Source organism: Tachysurus vachellii, chromosome 22 (assembly GCF_030014155.1).
Source record: "Tachysurus vachellii isolate PV-2020 chromosome 22, HZAU_Pvac_v1, whole genome shotgun sequence".
In the NCBI taxonomy this organism is placed as follows: domain Eukaryota; kingdom Metazoa; phylum Chordata; class Actinopteri; order Siluriformes; family Bagridae; genus Tachysurus; species Tachysurus vachellii.
The window spans coordinates 14,664,612-14,684,523 of NC_083481.1; the positions used below are offsets into that span (position 1 = coordinate 14,664,612).

General features: G+C 39.6%; 2 protein-coding genes across 3 annotated transcripts in view; both read right to left on the reverse strand.

The window, feature by feature from the left end:
• Positions 1-279: 279 nt before the first annotated feature.
• cse1l (CSE1 chromosome segregation 1-like (yeast)) lies at positions 280-10,684 on the reverse strand. The gene is made up of 25 exons (XM_060858267.1): positions 10,532-10,684; positions 9,579-9,669; positions 9,348-9,490; positions 9,136-9,237; positions 7,989-8,134; positions 7,636-7,726; positions 7,431-7,538; positions 7,252-7,344; positions 6,721-6,888; positions 6,444-6,573; positions 6,267-6,332; positions 5,944-6,146; positions 5,719-5,803; positions 5,569-5,630; positions 5,227-5,363; positions 4,931-5,034; positions 4,688-4,785; positions 4,044-4,194; positions 3,603-3,811; positions 3,305-3,402; positions 3,123-3,208; positions 2,924-3,005; positions 1,765-1,911; positions 1,231-1,462; positions 280-911 (listed from the first exon to the last, which is right to left on the reverse strand). The coding sequence occupies exons 2-25, from the start codon at positions 9,661-9,663 to the stop codon at positions 822-824; spliced, it is 2,916 nt and encodes a 971-aa protein (XP_060714250.1). The 5' UTR covers positions 9,664-9,669; positions 10,532-10,684; the 3' UTR covers positions 280-821.
• Positions 10,685-12,824: 2,140 nt separating this feature from the next.
• The window catches only part of ptprga (protein tyrosine phosphatase receptor type Ga), a 259,987-nt gene continuing 252,899 nt past the window's right edge, over positions 12,825-19,912 (reverse strand). For both annotated transcript variants that reach the window (XM_060858735.1, XM_060858734.1), the window contains exons 25-29: positions 19,166-19,294; positions 18,870-19,016; positions 18,147-18,289; positions 15,918-16,053; positions 12,825-15,402 (exon numbers count right to left, since the gene is read on the reverse strand). In XM_060858735.1, coding sequence (XP_060714718.1) covers positions 15,256-15,402; positions 15,918-16,053; positions 18,147-18,289; positions 18,870-19,016; positions 19,166-19,294 — 702 coding nt within the window. In that variant the 3' untranslated portion in view covers positions 12,825-15,255. The remainder of the gene's footprint in view (positions 15,403-15,917; positions 16,054-18,146; positions 18,290-18,869; positions 19,017-19,165; positions 19,295-19,912) is intronic.

Here is a 19,912-nt window from a genome sequence, read left to right on the forward strand (position 1 = left end):
TTTGTTGACTCAACACTAATAAAGCTTATCCAATCTGATACTAGACGAATACACACAAGGGATCACACACACAATTCAGAACTACCCGTACTGTTAAACATGGTAAATAAATAACCCCCACATACTGAACATTCAGCTGAGCTGTGGTATAAAACTGAACAGAAACACTTTCTTAATAAAGCCATGCTTATGGTTGATATGGCACAGAGATGAACAGTAGTTGATAAGCATCGTTAGCAAGCGATACTTTGCAAATGAAGGAGATAAAAGTCATGACAATTATACAAGTGCCTTTCTTTATTAACAATTAGACAGAGCCTTAAAACTAAGACCAGACAAAAGACAACACTGACATGCAACAAAGAAAAAGAGCTTTTTTTTTTAGTGCCACAATGACCCTTAATTATACAGTAAAAAAACCACTCCTGAACCTAAATGGAAAAAAAAAATCCCATTGAATGCTAGACATCAAATGTCATCCCACTTGTGCTGTCCAAGATGTCATTTCAGCTCCAAATGACTGTCGATTCATATTGTGGAGGTCCTGATTTTTTGATGTTTGTACTGTTATCAGATGCAAAGAGTCAGATCAAAATGCTAGCTCACAAATCTGTAACCAGTAACCAAGTAGCCAGCGTAAACAAAGCAGCGTCACTTCTTCACTCGGGTAACTTTGCTAGTTTCTGCTTGCTCACAATCCATTTTAAAATGCAGGTTTGTTGCACGAGGTTGCAAGGTGTTAAGTTGACTGGTCGTCTGTTGTAGGTACGTTGGACATAAAGCATACAGACTCCAGAGCTGAAGTGAAGATAGCATCCGTCTTAGACAAGCTGGACTGAAGCTGCCTGCAGGTAACTCTGCAGAAACTGCAACGCATCAGCATTTAGACTTGTGCTCAGCATGGACGTGACCTGGCCAAAGAAAGACAAAAAAAAGAACTGGCTTGTAACAATGATGCAATTTTGCCATCAAAAACTTTCATTACTTTATGTTTGTGTTCTCAGATTTAGTACAGGAAATATGCTCAAATGCAATGTCAAAAAAATGTGTTAATCACTCTGCAGTCACAGAGTTTATGCATATTTAAATGAATGAAATCTGATTTGATCGTGACAAACTTAAGGCATTACTGATTATCCATTGAAACTGAATGACTATTATTATAGCTACATCCCCAGTTACAATAACAGTAAAATCTGACCCAGGTTCTGATGTGTATTGAGAACTCACCCTCCCAGGGCAGGCTGTGGAGAGTTTGTATAAAGACTGGGCCAGCAGGATTTTAGGGTTGCTCACAGCATCTCCAATAGGATCGTGCTCCTTCTTGCCAGCGAAGGCCAGCTGAGAGAAGGCAGTCTGGTAACCCGGTGTGTCCTCTATGTCGATGAAATGCTCGTCGTCAGGGATGCTGTCGTCCTCAGGCAACTCAAACAAACCGATTAGGGCTTGGAGTACAAGTGGCCTAAAGCAAGACATGCAAGTGTTTACAGAGGTAGAGCACAACTGGAAGAAGAAGAAGAAGCAAAAAAAAAAAACCTAAAGTACTTACAACTAGAGCGTCGAACCAATTATACAAATCTACGTGTACTTTTATTTATATATTTAATTATTCAAACCAAAGGCTTAACACGCTCATCTTTATGCTCTACACATTTTCTCTGTATTGTGTATTTTTTCAGAATTGACACATTTTGCCTAGCATTAGTTTGAGCTTTAGGACACTTTGTACATAACTAGTGTCAAAGAACACCACCGTTAGCTTACCAGAGCTTGGTGTACTCCGTGTCCATCATGGCCGGGCACTCTGTGAGGATTTTGGTGATGCCGACCGCACAGATCTTCTTCTCCACCTGCCCTGATACTTTCTGTACTTCTGGGATCACAATTTTCTCCAACACCATGCCAAACATCCTGTCAATCAAATAAACAGCAAAAGTGCAGCCCATCTTTAATTTCCACCTTCAAGTCACAAGGAGTTACACATTTGAGTGTTAGAATGAATGACCTAAAATGAGTATTTTAAATTCCAACAAAACAGGTACAGTTTGTATAATAAAATAATAATAATAATAAAGTGTCTGGGTGTGGCCTAATATTTTAATGAGAACAAAGACAATTCTTAGATCCAATACCCCTTTTCCACCAAAAAGAACCGAGTGCTGGTTCTGAGCTAGCACTGGTGCTAGTTCAAATTTGGCTCCACTGGCGAACCTTCTAAGAACCGGTTTGCCTTTCCATCGGCTAGAGAGCCAATCACAGGGCCGAGTCTGACGTCATTGTATACGTGTCACATGTCCCAAAAACTTTAGAGCAGCAGTGGCAAACACAACCACATCAACAATGGCGGATGTTGCTTTACTGTTAATTCTCATGGCTTTGCGAACCTACATTAGCATCCAAACGCGGTGAATCCAACGTGTACGTACAGCTCCATGTAATTTGTATAAACGGAGGTTGTAATCGAGAAAGTACATAACGTTATTTTATCATTAACACAGAAAAAAGTTAGCCTTAGCATGTAGCTACTTACTATCATGTGCTGATAATGTATCATATTGCGGTAAAGTAAAAGTGTATTAAACATTAGTATATTTAAGGTACATTATCAAATGCGCTAACAGTAGCCCCGCCCACAGCCCCTGACACAAGCGGTTCTTAAGTGTAGACCAGCAACATTTTGATGCTACTTAAGAACCACTTTTCCTGGTTCAGAGCCGGTGCTTTGGCTGTCGAAAAAGAAAGAACTGGTTCTAATTTAGGCTCTGGCTCCGAACCAGCACTCAAACTGCCTCGGTGGAAAAGGGGCACAAGACTTGAGCAACAGGACAAATGCAGAACATCAGGTCTGTTCATCTCGACATGGATCACCAGTGGTGAGCAAAATCCTTTTTGTGGTACAAGTTTAACAAACATCATTACTCACTTTGGCTGGATGTCATCAAACATCTCCTGCAATGCAATCGCCCCATATTTTACACAATAGAGGTTAATGAAGACAAGGAAACCTGTAGAGAAAGCAGGAAATTGTGGTGAGGAGTCATGAGAGTCTAGAGTCTGTACTCGTGTCAGTTTTAGCAGAATGAATCAGAATGAAGAATCTAAGCGGTGTTCCCTCCACTTACTCTTGATGAACTTGGTGGTCTTGGAGCTCTGCAACCTTTGGAAGAGCAGGATGAAAATCTGCTTCCTATACTGACTAATTGATTCCCTGGTCAAGGAGGAAATGTGACAATTAGCACCAAATAAATAAATAAATAAACAAACCTAAACTGCACAGTATATTTCAGGGTTTGTGATCACTTACGGGGGCATGTGCTCCACTATGCTGTTAAGCAGGTAAAAACCCTGGTGGTCATTAGCCTTGGAGGCAATGAGCTTCTGGAACACGCCGAGGAGACCGGGCTGGAGCAGCAACGCAGGAAGACAAAACATAAAGCAGCACTTTTTTTGTGTGAAGTCTTGAAACATTACACAAGCTAATAATGGACTCAGACGGTGTAGCAAAGTTTCTCTCTTGTAATAAAACAATGTACAATTATTTAGATTTCATCCCTATTTGGAAACTACAGAAACAAATCAATAGCGTGTAATCAAGCACTCACGATCTTGTCTGCGGCCGAGCTGGCGATGTTGCCTCCTCCTTTCTCTAGGTAGGCCTGCAGGAGGCGCACCAGAGGTGGGATGTTACCTGTGCGCTCCCACAGGACTGGCTGCAGTAGGTGAGGGAACAGAGCCATGTAGGAGGAGGGGATATCACTAGTGTGGATCTCTAGCAATAATGACATCACCTGGAACACGTACGGCACAAACTCTGCATGGGGCAAATAAGAGACAGAGTTACTTTTATTTAAAACTTATTCGTAGGCATTAGCATTAGTTCTCATCACACGTTTGACAATCAGCAGACATAACAATTTTCATATACTAAGAGAAGGCATTCTGTGGTCCCTTTACCTCGAGGTGTTCCTGATATCAAAATCTCAGTTTTACAAAAAATCAAACTAAATGTGAAACTGCTGACTGGTGAAGTGGCGTCTACGCACCCTGCACATCGTTCTGAAGAATCTCTGTGAATACGGGGAAGAGGGCCTCCTCAAAGCTGCCCACAGTCACAGGGTTTGCCTTACAGGTGATCCGGATGGACAAGCACAGTGACTCAAACAGGTAGTGGTTGAAATGGGGCTTGCTGGGATTCTGGAAAAACAACAAATCAGGTCGACTCTTTACGATCTTGAATACTTTTCTTGGAATTTTTTTTATAAATCAGACATATTAACGCTCCACAGATTTAGCAGTTGTAAACTACGCACTAAAGAGGTTACCACTGCTTTATTACACATTTAGAGCTTACTACTTGGCTTTACAGATTTATAAATGGCACATTTTATCTGCATATTAAGTTTGTGCTGTTTGGGCAGTTGTTAGAACTAACCTTAAATTTTTAATTAAAAAAATTATTCATATTGTTTGGACCCCAACACATACGCTTAAAACAATGTACCATCCTGCCTTTAGGATCAAGTCCTCCTTGGGAAATGTCCCCTTCATTGGACGGTGTTTATTCTGCGTCCCGTCTGCGTGTCCACTGTCATGACTAGAGACAGGGGCTGTCAGACTGGACACTGTGGACAACCGTTCCATTTTTGTTCTTTAACTGTCTCTAAGAATGCACACGTGATTTTCTTACCTTGCTGACTAAAAGGAGCTTCTGCGTGAGTGAGCCAATCAGTGTAGGGATGTAGGGAACGATGGCTTCCTGGAGAAGCGAGAAGCTACGCATGATGGCTGCAAACCACATCAAATAAGAAATAATGTCAGTTTACAAATAAATATGAAGAAAACTATTACATGCACAAAAAATGTATCCCACAAATTCACGAAAAAAAAAAAAAGCACAGCAAGCTTTGTGTGGTATCTAAACTGGAGGCACCTTTCATGATGTACTCATTCTCTGATGAGCCAGGTAATGCCAGAGCATTGAACAAGTTGTTGAGGAGCTGCTCTGTGAAAGATGCAATCTCAGCAACTGAGAAGCTAAAGTGGGGGATGAACACAAACAAGAACATTAATTTAGGACCACGCATGAATATTGCCATTATTGATAACTAAACGCCATTAGCATTCAATAAAAACATCAGGTGTAATAAACGACAAGTCTTCAGTAGGCGTAGACGTATACTAAATAATAAGAATGATCCAAACCCGGAAGTGTTTGGCAGCACTCACAGTGTGGAGTTGTTGGCGCCCCTCATGGTGAAGAGGCGCTCTAAAGCATGAGCTGTGTAGGTGTGCTGTACTGTGCTCTCGGCACTCAGGTGAGTAATCAGCAGAGGAAGAGTCTCGAGCAGCTGCTCCTTGGGAAGCTGAGAAGTCCAGATGAAATAAACAAGGTTAAATTATCACTTCATCCCTGTTACCTGAGACAGATGCAATCACTTTTATTGCTACAGACACGCAAGTGGTGGCATTCGTGTGTGTGACTCAATCACACAACCAAAAACACAAAGCTGGGAAAAAAAACAATTACAAATAGAGGACAACGTAACAAAAAGGCAAACCAGTACTTACCTGACTTCTGAAGGTCATGACATATTTAATAGCATCCGCTTTTAAGACAGGAAACTCATTCACTGTAAATAGAACAGACCAAAATCTGTGTTACTGTAGCTTCAACAGTGCAGCTATATTAATCTGGATTAATAAGTGAATCCTATTTACCATTGGGAGACCTCAGGTCAGGTAGAATATGGTTCACAAAGAATTCAGTCAGGTTCACCAGCTCGTTGGCTTGGGTAATCCCATGCTGCTCAAAAGCAAAGCCTTAATAAAACAACTGTTTTTTTCCTTCTTCTCTCCCTTAAGTCAATCTAATAATCAGCACTATAAAAGCAAGCATAGTTCCACAGAGACTTCTGCACAAATTAAAGGTGTAAAAATCCTAACCTTTTGTGTCTGGGCTTTAGAGGCCAGCGATGTTACAAGGTAGATTGCGGCATCTTTGTGCTTCCAGTTCACTGCTGGGTTCTTGGAGTACTCGTTCAGCATGGAGTTTACATAGCCGGAGAAAATGGCTGTCACTGGGCCTTCAAAGAACTTACAGAGCCCTCGCACCAGGTCACAGGCAGCTCGACGCCTTGTGTCGATGTCTGAAAAGAAAAAAGGTGCCTCCATAAACGCGTACGGAAAATAACACACACCTAATCGCTGTCATTAAACGGCATTTGTCACAAGTTTCCGTTCATGGAAGACCTTAAACAAATTCATACCTGAGCCTTCAAGGTCTCTTATAATGTACTCTTCTGAATTGTCCTCAAATGCCTCTTCATCCGCACCTGAACGCACGTCGTTAAAAACACATTGATTACAAAGGTAACAAAGCAAAATATATGCAAAGGCAAAGAAAAAAAGAAGAAGAAGAAAAAAAAAAAGAATGCCGCACATACTTCTGAATTCCATGTTGGGGACGATGACCTTTTCACAGATGCTGGTGAGAGTATTCTGATCTTCAAACAAATGTTTGTAGTGTGGCCTCTCACACACTGATGCCAGGAACTGGATAGCATTGCTCACGAGCTGTGGAAGCCAAAAATAATCCCCATGTTTCACACACAGCAGGAGAAATCATTGAGCAGGAGAAATCATTCCGATCTGCTGAGTAAAGGCTAGACAATGAGTTGGCTACCATTTGGGATCCAAAGCTAATCCAGACCTGTAACTCACCAAGTCATATTTGACCTCTTGCCCTGTGGTGACGAGCAGGTTCCAGATGGCTGTGACAAAGCGAGGCAAGTAGGGCTGAAACTCCTCGTCGTACTTCTGAGCATAAAGAGCGGCATTATCGCAGATCTGAGATTTCAGCAGCTCCAAGAGACCAGCTTCCTCCTCATCCTGAAACATGAACAAATTACGGTACAAATTTTTATAAATAATAATAATAATAATTAAAAAATAAAGCACCCGCACAGCAAGTTCTGGTAAAATACCTTAAAATCATAACAGCCTATATCATGCTACCTTGGTTATCATATAATGATCTAATAATGAAATTTAAATCCCAGTAGACATCCCTACGGTTCTCGTTTACTGAACGTCTACCAAAACATACGGGTAGATAATGGCTCCAAATTGGCCCTAAACGTCCGTACTTTGAGTCCGTGATGAGCGTCCGTACTTTAGTGAAAGGTGCATACCTTATAGGCAAACAAGCACAATGACGTCGATGTTTTAAGTAGACGAGAAACACAGACTCACATCAGTTTGTAAGAGCTTGTTATCCAAGGTTAATAAATTGTGAAAGTGTGTCATCCAGGTCTCCATGTTGTCTTCAAAGAACTCTGGAAGATCCTAGACACAAGGTAGAGGAAGACAACGTATAAGCAGACAATTGTATTCAGCAGGTACAATCCTAAAATGTAGTAAAGGTGTCATACCTGGAAGTTTAGACTGTAGAAAAGCTTTGCTATGAGTGTCAGAGAGGAAAAGAGGACTCTCAATGCGTTAACGTCCGTAGCGTGAGTCTGACAGAGGTCAATTGTAGCCTGTAAGTGGAGGAAAAAAGGTGAGTGCTGTGAACTTTTCCACTTTAACAGAACAGCTAGAGCTAAAGAGAGAGAGAAAAAAAAAAAGTGCAATTACCTTAAAAAGCTCAGTAAGAGGCTGGGCAAAAGTGTCCAACACCAATTTGATCTCTAGCCACAGCTCATTAGACTTGAACTCATGCCGATACCTGACAGAGAAAGATATTTAACAGATGCCTGCATCCGCCATTAGCCAAGCTGCTAAAATGAGTTGATGACTATAAAGGGAGCAAGAGATCAAATGTCTTTTTTCTGGGAAAGAGCAGCAGCTGCAATCAGATAAAAGCCAGAAGCTACGACTTCTTGACCAATCACCGAGTCATCGGACCATTTTCTCCAGCCGAGGCTGTTTAGCACTCTTTGGAAAAGTGCACTTTACAAAGTGATGGGAGAATGGAGTTCCTGACATACCGTTTAAAAAGCGAGTGAGCGGTGCGAAGCACGCCATTGATGATGTGAAAATCTCCGCTCTGGAAGCGTGTCACCATCTCTGTGAGGAGATCAGGCCACTTCTGTGGGAAATCTTCTCGCCCGATGATGCTGATAGCATCGCTCAACTGAGGAAAAGCAACAGGGTCAAAGCTACAGCTACTCTTAGTGAAGCACTCGAAAAATCATTGCCAGACCCAAACTGCTGCATGTTAAACATTAACAAAAACATGTTATATATATAAATAAAACACACACACACACACACACACACATTTGCAAATCCATCATCCAATTCACCACATATACATAATTATACTTAAAACACTGGCCACGTTTTCCACAAAAAAAGCAGGCAATTATATCAAATCTAATACAGAACAAAAATGGACACTTTTTGCTTTGTGAAAACATGTAGTATAATATACTGTATATTATAAATGATCATACATTGTGTGAAAGTGCTGGAGTCTAGGACTGAACCAAGGCTGAGAATCACTGTATTAAAGGATATGACAAAAGTGACTAAGCTAACTGAACTGTTATATAACTAGTGCAACATGCAATCCTCAAGACAAAAACGAAAATGCTATTCAGACTCAAATAACGTCCAAGAAGACACCACAGCCAAAACATTTCTTCCTTTGCTGAAAATGAAAAAGAGGATTATCAGAAGAGGATTCAATTTGATTCTATAGTCTGTAATGCCCATAAATATTATTATTATTATTATTATTATTATTATTATTAATTTTTTTTAAACGTAGCCAAGAAAAACATGATTTGGCAAGCAAACCGGAACTTAAGTTGCCAGTTGGACCCACCATTTAATTTATACTGTGTCCTTGCCTGAACCAGTCAAGCAAGCCAGTTTGAAAGTTCTTAAACACATCAAATTTTGGGGAAAAATGTATTTGCCTGATGCACAGCTGGGCGCTCAATCCCATAGTAACATTAACGTCAAAGCTCCAAAGCAAAACTCCAAAAGAACAAACCATGATTAAATTTGGTAAAGAAATAATTTATTTTTTGGATAAACTGAACTTTAACATATTTTAATATGCTTCATTTTCAGCAAAGAAACCGAGTGTATTACATGGACAGAACATTAAATGTCTGATACTGATACCTGTTTCTGTATTTGCTCGGGGCTGGTTAGCATCAAATTCACAATGTTAGCCTTGATAGCTGTTCGGTCAGGATCTGAGATTTTGTTTGGCTCATCTTCAATCTAAAAAGAAAAGAAAACATACATGACGAATGCTCTAAACATACCCAGAGCTTGTAAGCATATTCGATCCTCTCGCCGAAGAGAATTTCAGAAGCACAGCTCAGACTCACTATACGCCAGTTCCTCTTAATGTAATTCTTAAAGGTGACTGCTGCACAAACACGGATCACGTCGTCTTGGGACTTCTCGAGCGTCGTCAGCAACAGGATGGGGTAGTTCTGATTCCCCTCCACCGACTCTAGAAACTTCTCCGCTGCAGGAAAGACCAAATCTTCATGAAGCATTACACTAGTTATAGTTCACAACCACAATGTTCAGATTTACATGTAGGGAAATTATACCTGGACGCCTGACAAGCGGATCAGGGTTTAGTGTTTTCCGCAAATACTCAGTCAGAGTTTGGAGGTTGGCGTCGTTTAGCTCCATATTAAGCTGGATAAGTCAGAAAGGAACAGGAAGGTTAATGAATAGTTATGACCCATGGACTCATGCAGAACTAATTCAGAACTAGGTCTCCATCTTGGTACGAGTGCTGCATTTGATTTGATTACTGACTTCTGTCATGACCTGTGAGAGATGAATCAACATCACACCACAGTTATGTTTCAGTAGACATTTCCACCAGCAAAATAGGCATTTATTACAGTAGAATCCTCTACGTAACACTAAAACCCCGACGTTTAGATTTAGATGTGATTAGAGCATTAGTGCATGTGCAAGGCCTTTAACTCCTCCGGGTTGGTTTAGTGTCTCAGCCCCAGCATGCTTCATCAGAGCCGCACACCACCATGCTAACACTTACAACGTTTGCTGCTCTGAAAGCTAACTCCTTCTATATTTAACTAATCCACCAAACGCTACTGCATTCAATTAGTGTTACTAATTCATTCGCAAAGGAACCATGATAAGGTTGTTACTTAGATTAGTTTAACAAGAAAGACTAAAAAAAGCTTGCTCAAGCTGTTCACATTAGCGTGATATATTCGCCTGAATTTTAGCCCAATAACTGTACAAGTAAACAACAATAAAACGCTCTGAAATTGAAGCTAAGCTAACGCTACTAGCTAGCACAGTGAAAACGCTCTGAAATTTAAGATAAGATAAGCTAAGCTAAGCTAAGCTAACGCTACTAGCTAGCACCGTTAGCTTTTACCTTTCAAACCGTCAGCTAACTTGTAGCACGGTTTTTAAAAATTACACACGAGTTACATTGAATTTGAAAAAGGAAGGTTATATAAACACTAAAATAAATTCCTTTATGTTAAAAAAAAAAAAAAAAGGTTTATTGACTTACCGTGCTCTTTATTTTTTTTGAGAAAGTGCTGTGATTAGCGGTGGCCGAAGTGATGCTCAAACTTCAACCGCTTTCAAATGTCTCACACAACTACGCGGTCACGACTTTGCGCATGCGCGCTGTGACACAAGCGCGGCCCCGTATCCAACACCATTGCGCCCAATCCCAATTCCAGGCACCTTAGTGCACTAGATAGTGTGTTTAAAAACAACTAGATCAAAGCCATATCCTATGATGTGCACTTTATTTCATTTACCTATAAAAAAATAAAGTAATGATTTAATCGAAATTACTTTCACCTACAATATTTAAATAGCAGTTTTCATATTTACATTTGGTAAATATTTTTTTATTAATATATTTATCTTATTACGTTAAAAAGATTTATGGAAGTCCAACCACAAGATGGCGCCATCATAAAACTCTTTTACAGTTGATTAATTCGACACAGGGGGGCACGGTGGCTTAGTGGTTAGCACGTTCGCCTCACACCTCCAGGGTCGGGTTCGATTCCCGCCTCCACCTTGTGTGTGTGGAGTTTGCATGTTTCCTCCGGGTACTCCGGTTTCCTCCCCGATCCAAAGACGTGCATGGTAGGTTGATTGGCATCTCTGGAAAATTGTCCCTAGTGTGTGAGTGAATGAGAGTGTGTGTCTGTGCCCTGCGATGGGTTGGCACTCCGTCCAGGGTGTATCCTGCCTTGATGCCCGATGACGCCTGAGATAGGCACAGGCTCCCTGTGACCCGAGGTAGTTCGGATAAGAGGTAAAAAATGAGTGAGTGAGTGGATCTAAGAAAACTAAACCTGTTCCTGCATGATGATACACAACATGAGCACCATGAAGACATGGTTTCCCAAAGCTGTAAAGAAGAACTTGAGTGTCCTCCTGCACAGAGCCCTGACCCTGACTAAAGAAAGCTATGGCCTGAACCCAAGAGCTCTTCATCCAACGTCAGTGTCTGATCTCCATAATGCTCTTATGGCTTATTGATCACAAATCTCCACAACATGCTCCACGACTAGAGTAAAGAGCTTTACAGAGCAGTGGAGGTTATTATAACAGTAAATAGGGAACAATTCCATGTTAATGCACATGGTTATGGAATGAACACAAATGGCTCTGATAGTCAGGTGTCTACGTTGCTTCGGCCATTTAGTATTTACTCAATATTATTTTATGCTAGCTATCATTTTAATACTTTCAGTGATAAAACATTAACATACACAATATTACATATTGAATGAGAATGTTTAGTATTTACATACGGTATTTACACTGGTCGGTTGGCGCTGTTTCTGTTTATTGTCTTTTGTGTATTGTATTTTTTGAACTTTTTGTATTGTCTTGTAACTTTTTGTCTGCACTGTCTTGTCTGTCTTGTTTGTCTTGTCCTGCACTGTTTGCACCAGGTTGCACTGTTGCACTTTATGTATCTAGGACTAACTTACTAAGTCCTTAGCCCTGTCTTTGTTTTATGTAGCACCAAAATCCCAGAGAAACGTTGTCTCATTTCACTGTGTACTGCAACATGCAAAATGTATTGAAATGACAATAAAAGCTACTTGACTTGACTACACACAATAGAGAAGGCACTATAGGTACTGATTATTGCTCACTGGCTGATACGAACACTTTTTCTGGTCCATTTTACCAAATCCACTCTTCAAAGAACCTCCTAATAGGACTATTCTCATGTTGTCCTGCTCCATTTGCCTTTGATAAACAGGATAAACATGGACTGATAGATTATAAATTATGACTCAATCACACTATCCAGTATCATTTAGAGGACGTTGGGTCTTGTTCCTCTCATGGTTTCTTCCTCATGCCAGTTCAAGGAGTTTTCGTTTGCCGCCGTCTCATTCTCAGATCTAAACCTTAATCCAGTTCCAGATTATAGAAATAGAAATGAAGTTAAATTGAAAATCTACAAATCCTTGTATTCAGCAGCTCAGGATGGTGGTGATGGTGATGGTGTAATGATGTGGGGAATGTTTTCTTAGCACAAGAGATTAAATCAACATTAATGCTTTACTGATCCAAGCTCTATATTACTGTTTGTCCTGCTTGATCTGTTGATTGTAAATTTCATCAAATCGATGCTCATCCACTTACCTGTTAATTCAGGAAAAAAAACAGTTGTATAAACCCTGAGACTAAATATTAAAAACAGTGTCTTCATTTGTCTTCTTTACAACATATCAACATCACGAACGTTTAAAAAAATAGATTGATATTTTTAAAAAAAAAACAACAAAACATTACATATGGCACAACGCAGATTGTCTAGATATGCTTAAAGTACATCAAAACCCATATTTTATTTTATGTATAGCAATACAATTTACATATTAAATAACACTATAATAGAATGCTTTGATATAGCTTTCAACAAAACAAGAAAAACACATTTTTTTCCTTCGTTTTGTGGTATTCCAGATGCCAAAAACAGGGTACATGATGTCGAACAACACCCGCCTGCATTACAGAAGAGAATGAGGGAAACATAATCAGTGGAGCTTGCCTATGACACCCTCAGAATATAAAAAAAAAAACAAAACAAAAAAAAACTCATTTATTGAAATGAAAAGCAAAACAATCAACAAAATAATAAGAGAATATCACAATCACTGCCTTGTGGTATATGAGGCATGAGACGTCAGTCGCTCGGTGAATGAACAACGCACTGGGTTATTCTCTCTCTCTGTTTTTATTTTATTTTTTTATTTTTTTATTTTTTTACTTTTTTTTTTTTTTTTTGCACAAAACATCCAGAGAGCTGAGCTGAGATTCGGAGTCGGCTTTATATGAAAATAAAATTCTATAAACATACACCAGGGTATAATGTGAAGAATACCGATCGACGGACAAGCAAAATAATATGTACATACAAAGACAAAAAAAGAGGATAAAGATACAAATTCCTGTTTAAATTGCAGCATATAAGCAAAGGCTCGACACGAGAAGATGGACATCAGAAAAAAGGGCGGATTAAAAATTAAGTTAAAAATGAAAAATTCAAAGAAGGAAAGTTTGTATTTTTTTTTTTTTTTTGGAAAGGACACAAAATTAACAACCTCAGTGCCTTTTAAGGATGTGGTATCAAAGTCTTGAGCTTGTCATTGCAAAAGCACTAATTTTTCAGATCTTCCTAAAAAAAATAATAATAATTAAAAAAAAAGAAAGAAAAATAATAAAAAATCTGCATTTTTACTGTGTCTCTGTTGATCTTTTTCATAAAATTGGAAAAGTGCTAAATGAACCAAGTTGGGACCTCAGCCTCATGAAATTTCTCTCACTCTCTCTCTCTCTCACACACACACACACACACACTGTAAATTTGCCATATGGGAATGAAATGTTGAGTTGAAGTCTTTGGTAAAACTTGACAAATCGAACCTTCCACCTGCAGCTGTTGGGTATCTGGTGTGTTAACAAGGACATCATTGTGCTGCTCGGACACGATACACACCATCCACACACACACACACACACACCCTTCTCTTGATTTATCATGAAATAAGCGATAAGAAAGAACTTCGAGACACAGAGGCAGGACGTGAGGAACATGACCTGTATACAGTCTGCGTTTCCTCCTGGAACAGTTGATAGAAATGTTAAGTAAATGTGACTCAGCACCACACACACACACGACACACACTCTTACGTCACACACCTGCAGAGATGAGCTCAGACTTTACAAAAGGCATCGAGACCTGACCGATGCACATCACGTACGCAGGAAACAGAACGCAGTGTAAATTATAAAGGAAATAACCGACGCTAAAGCGAGAATGACTAGAATTTCCCCATTCGAGCAGAAATCAGATCATTTATAGCAGCAGCCTGCAGAGTAAAGTAAAGAAAACCAGCAGGGGGTGCTAGAGAGGACATGGACTGCTATTCAGAAGCGTTAGGCAAAACCATTGAACCAAGCCTGCAAGAAACCAGTTGCTTATGACGGTTAACATTTTTTACAAAACCACAAGTTATAATGAGATACGATATATTCATATATATATTAAAAGCATAATATGAATCATTCAAAAATTAAAAATAAAAAGAATAAAGTTCACAGTAGCTGTTGTAATACCACCTGCAGAAAGTTAATGAGTCTAACAGGCTTATAAGATGCATATAATGCAAAAAAAACAACAACAAGAACAAACAAACAAAAACAAGAAATCCTTTATGGTGTAGAAATGAAACGAAGCGCAGAAATCCGGTATCGTTTGTCGATGACGCCCAACGTTAAAGAACATCGTCTTGAATCTTTAAATCGTTCCACGATTGTTTCCGAAGCCGTCGAGTGGAGCTTTATGATGGAATGTCGAAACCTGGTAGTGGTGGAAAAATCCAAAATAAAGATGAAAAAATAGAGAGCGTAGGACTGAAGTAGGCAGTAACACTGATATTTTCATAGTGCAAACTAGACAGAAGTGTGTTTCGTTTGTTTGTCGTGAACTCAAAAACAGAGGTGCAAATGTTCAGTAGGATAACATTAAGACATAAAATGGCGAAAAAAAAAATAAATATCAAAAGATTTTTTTTTTTATCAGTGTAAAAAAGTAATCGGGTTATTCGTTTAACCAAGAGTTCTGGCAAAAAAGGCCTCAGAAAAAAAGTCTGTCTTAGTCCTTGAAGTTTTACAAAGTAAGTTAGGCGCCTCCTGGCGTGTGTGTTGTTGTAGTATGTGTGTGTGTGTGTGTGTTGGGTGGAGCTTCAGACGAGAGACTCCATGCTCTCGGCAGGGTCCGATTCGTCAGACAGGGCCATGCTGCCGTTTCGATCTATGGACACAGGACCGACTCCGTTCTCTTTAGTGCTCACCAGACTAAGCATAGCCTTGTAAAGGTACTGATACTGCTCCTATAACACACACACACACACACACACACACACACACACACACACAAAACATACTGCTTTTACATTCAAATTAAACATCAAAGATATTATAGACAGTACTAGCTAATAACACATACTAAAATATTTATAACAAATCCCAATAAAAAGATGACCCACTATAAATCTTTTAGCTGGATAGAATTTAATGTAAGTCTTTTTCTGTGAAACAATAATTATATCCATCAAAATACATCCAGTTGTTCAGTAATGACACTGACGTAAAGTAAAAGTAATTGCGCTTTCGCTTTGTTTGTTAAATGAATTAAATGAATCAAAAGTCAACACAATACACAAGTTAGTGTTTCTCAGAAACTTGCTGCAACCTAAAACACACACAAGCCATTCTGAGTAACTCAGATGAACCAGATCTCCGTGTTCTCGCCACCACAAACGAGGGTGAAAACGCTCCAGGGTTCAATTAAACACTGCGTAAGTGAAAGCATCCTATGTTAAAGTATTTGCGCTCCAGCACTCACAATGTCGGTGAAGACTCCAGGTCTCATGAGGTTGATCATCTTGGCCACTTGATAGACGCCGACGGCGTTCTCGTTCTCCAGCTGCTGACTCAGCGTGGTGAGAGCGCAGAACATTCCCGCCGATACCGCTCCGTACCTAGCAACCCCAACACATGCTCCGTTAACACCTACAGCGAACAGTCTCGCAAACTTCTACGCAAACTTCGTTCGGCTTATTAAACGTTCTGCTCCGCAAGACGATATATGAGGTAATAAAAAATTCTTAATATTAAAAGCTATTCATGGATATTGCTGTTCAGTGGGTCACAGATAGAGGAATTGTTTTAATTTCATTTAATATTAAAACCTTGCTAATAGGAACATTTATCACAACATTAATTAATACAAAAAACTGAAAAAAAACCTGATATTATAATGATATAATATTCGCTGGATTTAATTTTAGGCTTAAAATTAAGCAGCGGTTGCGGTTTCTTTAGTGGGATTTAAAGGAAGACGACACAAATCCCTAAAGGAAGACAAATACGTTTAGTGTTTCAGTTCAGACAAATAAAAAGAAGGAGGTGATGCAATGTTCAGCTTGTGACGTCATGGCATCTCCTTTTAATGCCGTGTAGCACTTTAGAGGAAAGAGTAAGAGACCGTCTGCTATGTCCGGTACGTCATAATCTCCCTAACTGTAATATCGTCATCAGGAAATAGCTCTTGATGAGCCGCCGTCTTCAGAGACTCGCTGCAGAGTGTAGTTTGTCGTCGTGACTTCTGTTTGCCGTTAGTTTCTCCACGCTAACGTCATAGAAGCTTTTAAACCTTTTGGAAATCTGGCAGAAATGTTTTGTTTGGTGTGGCCTATCAAAACATTTACACATTATGTCACATTGTTGGATTAGAACCTTATAAGCAGCCTATTTGTTTGGCTAAGTGGTATTTAAACCTCCCTGGTATGAGTGTATTCTTATCAAATTTTTGTGGTGCCAACTTCAAGACTTGGAAACGTACCAGAGAGACGCTGCAGGGCCGTTAACCCTCAAATCCAGTTACTTAGAATAAAAGCATTTGGCAACTAAATAAAAGTATATATATATATATATACGATGAAAAACAGCATGGCTAAAAGTGCACACTTCCCATAAAATACAATAATACCCATTTCCAAGGTTTTAATGAAGGAAGTCAAGCCACGTGTATGTAATCTCTGAGTTTCTGTTATTTATGATGCTGGCACGGTGCCTCAAAAACACCACTCTGGAGACCTCACTAATGGGAAAAGTAGCCTCTGGATGTGCAAATTAGTTTCTTTAATGTCAAATTACACACACACGGGCGTGTGCGCGTACACACACACACACACAAGCACCCACAGCTTCACGGTGTGAAGGCAGAGTGTTTACAGGACGATTCGCTGTTATACTGTTTCAACTATACAACACCTGAAGGAGCTGTGATCCAATTACACATAATGAGTGTCCCTTTAATTTCAACACACACTACTTTAGCACAAAAACCCCTAACAACAGCACAACACCAGGGCTTCCCTCATGTTTATTCATTATGCAAATGAAGTACCGCTCGTCTCATCTGATAAAGTGAGAACGACTAATTGGGCTTTTTAGTGGATGTATTGTTACTATGGTATCACCCCTAAGAGGTTTAGGAAAGATGGCTGACTTAATTAGTGCCACATTCTCTAATAGAAGAGACATATTGGTCAGGATAATGTTGTTTAAGGAGCTGAAAAAAGATTGTTTTGTTTAAAAAATAAAAAATCTAGCGTCTATAGAGACACTTCTCTTAGATGTCTCTGTCCGTGTATAGGGGAGATGAAGGGGTTGAATATTTATGAGCCCTTGATGTGACATAGCGACGGGTAAAGATGACCTGGCAACTGAGATTAGTCACAAAGTTTGGGTAAGTGCTCAGTGTTGCGTTAATTATAATTAATAAAGTGTCATGATAAAAATCTACTGCCTTAATGCAAAGAAAATGCTTTGTGAGCACATTAACATGCTGTTGTATATAATGCCAGCGCCACCTAAATGTGATGTAATGAGGCAGCATTTAGGTAGCAGCTTATATTCCGTCATCATACCGAGCCTTACAAATAAAATCGGCTTGTGTAAATACTTCCTGTGAAATTTTACAGGCTGACATCAAAGGGAAGTTTTGGCTTTGATCTGCCCTCTAGTGGACAGAGTTTAAAGGTGAAAAGTGCGAAAGTGTAAAACTCACTCGTCGTGCACTATGGTGGGTCCGTCTCGGGTCATGGCCTCTTCCTTAATGATGTTGATGAGCTCAAACGTGCTGCTGATGGGTGCGTCCGGGTTGGGCCACTTCGGGCACTGAAAATGACGCACCTCCAGCACGTAGTCGTCCTGATGAGGTGAGAGATGTGGACAAAAGGTAACACACAGAAAGGAAAAAAACACACGTCTCTTTCCCCAGAAAATGCAGAAAGAAGAAAATGCAGAAAGCAAACAATGCAATAGATTTAACACTGGAGGTCTAACAAAAAAAAAATCCCAGTATTTGACATCAACAAAAATAAACATTTAAAATCACTCCTGTGGGATTTGAGCAAATAGGAATAATTAACAAACACACACACACACAATCACACACAAACACTCACCACACACACACATATACACACACAGACACAAAGACACACATACAAACACACTCAGACACCCACACACACACACACACGTGTGCACACATACACACACACACACAGACACACAGAAACACCCACACATACTAGCACAAACACACACACACCCACACAATCACACATACACACACAAGCACATACTAACACAAACACACTCACAGACACCCACACACGTGCACACACAGACACACGCACACACACAAACTTAAACTAACACAAACACACCCACACAGACACACACACACACACAGACAGACACATACACATACATACACACACACCTGTGTAGCCTCCAGGATAAAGTCATGAATGATGATCTGCTCCTCATTGGACAAGCAGAGTCTGTCTTTGCTAATAAGCGTGACGGTGAAAGCTTCACAGTTCATGGCTTCTTCTCGACTCGGCCAGTAAACAAACTCATCCTCAGCCTAAATCCCAGAGAGGGGGAAAGAGAGAGAAAGAGAGAGAGGGAGGGGGACAGATACATAAAAATAGTTATTTCCTCATTTAAACACCACCTCAAATTCACAATATTTATGACCTTAAACCTTTTTCACAGAATTTTCCATGTACTCACCAGCCCCTGGTTGTCGGGAAGCATGACGATGATTTGCGCGTTATGGTCCCAGATCATCCTCCAGAAGTCTTTAGTGGTGTGAGGAAGAGGATGCTGGGTAATGATGAACTCGTTACTGCGGTAGTAACCCTGTAGGATGGCACAGGAGAGTTCGAGAAAACAAAGAAGACTTTCTGCTTTTATGAGTCAACATAATTTTGTGTAGTTAAAATATCCTGGTAGGGAATAAATGGCACTTATTCATCAATAAATCACTGATTAACTGCCTTTGTAGCAAAGGTATCACATACGACGCAGGACGGGGCCGTCCCACAAATTCCCGTGCAGTGTGGAATGCATTAAATGTGAAAATTACCACTTAAAATGCTAATATTTTAGTCCTGGATCCTCAAAGGTTCCCTGAATCTTTACATACTTTGGACATCTTGGTAATCAATTTCACTATTCACCTCACAGTGAAGGTCACAAGGTCAGGAGCCTATGGTGATGTTTTTTGTCCCATTTCATATGATGTGTTTGTTTTAATGTAGCTGATATAATAAAAGAAATAATTTAAAATAATAAAAAATATGATAAAATAATAATAATAAAATATAAATCAAAAACATTTTTTTTTAAATTCAATTAAAAAAAATTCTTTTCATTTTTTGGCTTTTTTTTATTTCATTTCTCACTAACATATCAGTCATCTGATGTAATGAAAATCAAATACAAAAGTCTCACTGGGTGATGAGAGGAACACCGTGC

Coding starts and splice junctions, on each gene's coding strand:
- cse1l (XM_060858267.1), bottom strand. CDS start 9,663: ATGGAGCTAAACGACGCCAACCTCCAAACTCTGACTGAGTATTTGCGG. Junction 5,035..5,226: donor GGCGCCAACAACTCCACACT/GTGAGTGCTGCC, acceptor CCCCCACTTTAG/CTTCTCAGTTGCTGAGATTG. Junction 3,006..3,122: donor GACCACCAAGTTCATCAAGA/GTAAGTGGAGGG, acceptor CTTTCTCTACAG/GTTTCCTTGTCTTCATTAAC.